Here is a 2,718-nt window from a genome sequence, read left to right on the forward strand (position 1 = left end):
GCTGAAGGACAGGTGTGATGTGGGGGGGTCTGATCCAGGCAGAAGAGTTTTAGAGAAGATGAAGTTTGAAAACACATAGAGTCCCCAAACCCTGACAAGAGAGGGAGGGATGGAAGGATGGATGGATGGATGGATAGAAGGATGGATGGATGGATAGATGGAAGGATGGATAGATAGAAGGATGGATGGTAAAAACAGCATCATTGTCTCAGATGGAGATAACAATAAAGACTCACTCCGTCTTGATGAGGATGTCCTGGTTCTTGGGATCTAGCACACATTTACAGATCAGCTCTTGGGTGACGGGGATGGCTACATTGTTTGACACGCACAGGTCAGACAGGTAATCTAAAAACCTGTGCACACAACAAAAGATGAATTAAAAACACACTATAGCACAGGTATCTGCCATTTTCCACAAAAAAATCTGCATTTAAAGACAAAAAGAGCAGACAGACAGACAGACAGACAGAGAGACAGAGAGACAGAGAGACAGAGAGACAGACAGACTGGCAGACAGACAGACTGGCAGACAGACAGACAGAGAGACAGAGAGACAGAGAAACAGCACTCTTACCTCGGCTCTCGGTTCTTGCGAACCAGACTGACGAAGGTCTCCACCTCAGTCTTGGTGATGTGTTTCTCCAGCAGTTTGCGGTTGTTGTGCAGCAGAGCAGTGATGGTGTCCTCAGCCAGGATGTCGTAACCGATCTGGCTCTGCATCACACCAAACTGTTTAGCTATGTGCTCCTGAAAACAGAGAAAAAGAGATTAAAAAAACATTTCTGAGAGAAAGTTGGAAGTAGAAAGTTTTGTTTTTCATGTTGTTTTTCATTCCTGTGATATTTTCAGCCGTCTTGTCTGGACAGGAGGTGGTGAGGAGCACGAAGGCAGCAGCAGAGTCACCTGGTGGTTGTGCTCACCTGGTTCTTGCGGTAGTCCTCCTGCGAGTGCCGCAGCACTCTGTAGCACAGCTGAAACATGTACTGGTAGTGAGAGTTCTTCTGGTCTCCCAGCTCCTCCAGACGGACCAGCGGAGCCTCGCCTCCTTCCCTCTCTGTGAAGGGAGCCTTCAGAATGCCGAAGATCTGAACCAAACACAGACCAGACGGGGTTCACTAACCTCCATGAACAAGTCAAGTCTGAAGTCTTTACATTTAGGTTCTAGTTGGGTCACAAGGCTTAAAAAAATAAGTTAAAATGAATATTCTGTCATGAAAAAAGTCATTAACCACTTTTAGAAAACAGAAAGTTTATATTTCGGGATTCTTAAAGCAAAGAGTAATGATTTTTTTTATTGTTAGGACTGATACTCATGTTAAAAAAACAAAAACTAATGAATATCGATTGCAAGACTTAAGTCTAACATTAAGTCTGTGCATGTGAGACTCAAGTCCAAGTCCTCTCTGGACAAAGAGTTCATTCTTCCAGCAGAGACACGGTCAGATATGATTAATCCTTCTTTGTGAAAGCACAAACAAAATAATATCTAAGACATTAAACTGACACAAAAGAAAACCAAATAACCAAAAAAAAGAAGGGAAGCCTCAAAATCTAACACGATTTTGGAAGATTCATTAACAAGGATTCTCCATCTTTTTGTCTCTTTTTAAATTGTTCTTTAAATAATCATTTTACAGCTTTTGTCGTTTTTTTTAAAACATAGTTTCTGCAGAGCGACAGGAATTCATCGGAAATTCGACTCTGGGCTGTCTGACTGTTGGGATGGAAGTAAGCCTATGTTGATATCCCAGCATTCCTGTGTTCACACTCTGTCCTGCTAGCTTACAGCCCCAAAAAACCCAAAACTAACATCAGCATAGCTAAAAAAATAAATTAAAAAAGACCTAAGGGTGTGATCATTCTGAAAGTCTCAAACTTTTGTAATCTGCATCTAGATGGGATTTACAGTCAGTACTAGAGTTTTGTAAATGTGATCATCCCACATTACTGATCTGCTCAGAGCTGACAGACCAGGACAAACTCCTGCTGACAACACCCTTACAAACAGCATTCAGCTCGAGCTGCTCCCGTCTGGTGTTTCGGGTCGTCAGGAAGACTTCCTGTTAGTGAGATCTGACCTGTTTGAGGATGTTCTGCTCTCTCATCAGCTTCTGCCTCTCTCTGTTGGGCTTGCTCATGACCACGTCCAGAACCGACTGGCCGGCGTTGACGACATCCGCCACAAAGAAAACCACATCCTCCAGCAGCTTGATGGCGTACCTGACGAGCACAAACATCAGCGGGCGTCAGGTCCTCCTGGTTCTGACCGGGTCCGTTCCCTCAGGATGAAACGGTACCTGCGGTCGTTGGGGCTGATGAAGCCCCGGGTCAGCTGCTCCACCACAGTGCTCAGCATGGCGCTGGCATCGTTGGCAAAGTCCAGGTCTCTGATCTCCATGACGGGGACGGAGACGATGGCGAACGCCTCCTTGTCTTCTTTTGTTGGACACGTTCCCAACTGGAAAGTATCGAGAGGGCATCGTCAGCTCATTTTATTTTAACTTCCTGCTCAACCAAACGATGAGAAACATTTAGAAAACCGGTTTTTAAAAATACTGATAGTGTGTATTACTCCCCACGGTACGGACCCCCAGTTTTATTTAGTATTAGTTTTTAACTATTGTTCATATTTTGAAGCCCTATGACGCAATTTTCTTTGTGATTTTGGGCTATATAAATAAAATTGAATTGAATTGAAGGGAAATTGAGGGAAAA

The 2,718-nt window shown here is 43.9% G+C and overlaps 1 protein-coding gene across 3 annotated transcripts in view; it reads right to left on the minus strand.

The window, feature by feature from the left end:
- The window catches only part of itpr3 (inositol 1,4,5-trisphosphate receptor, type 3), a 110,762-nt gene that overhangs the window by 30,029 nt on the left and 78,015 nt on the right, over positions 1-2,718 (minus strand). For all 3 annotated transcript variants that reach the window (XM_036212889.1, XM_024292267.2, XM_024292268.2), the window contains 5 exons: positions 2,301-2,461; positions 2,082-2,223; positions 924-1,088; positions 578-750; positions 237-356 (listed from right to left, as the gene is read on the minus strand). In XM_036212889.1, coding sequence (XP_036068782.1) covers positions 237-356; positions 578-750; positions 924-1,088; positions 2,082-2,223; positions 2,301-2,461 — 761 coding nt within the window. The remainder of the gene's footprint in view (positions 1-236; positions 357-577; positions 751-923; positions 1,089-2,081; positions 2,224-2,300; positions 2,462-2,718) is intronic.

The sequence above is a fragment of the Oryzias melastigma genome, linkage group LG7 (genome assembly GCF_002922805.2).
Source record: "Oryzias melastigma strain HK-1 linkage group LG7, ASM292280v2, whole genome shotgun sequence".
Taxonomy (NCBI): Eukaryota; Metazoa; Chordata; class Actinopteri; order Beloniformes; family Adrianichthyidae; genus Oryzias; species Oryzias melastigma.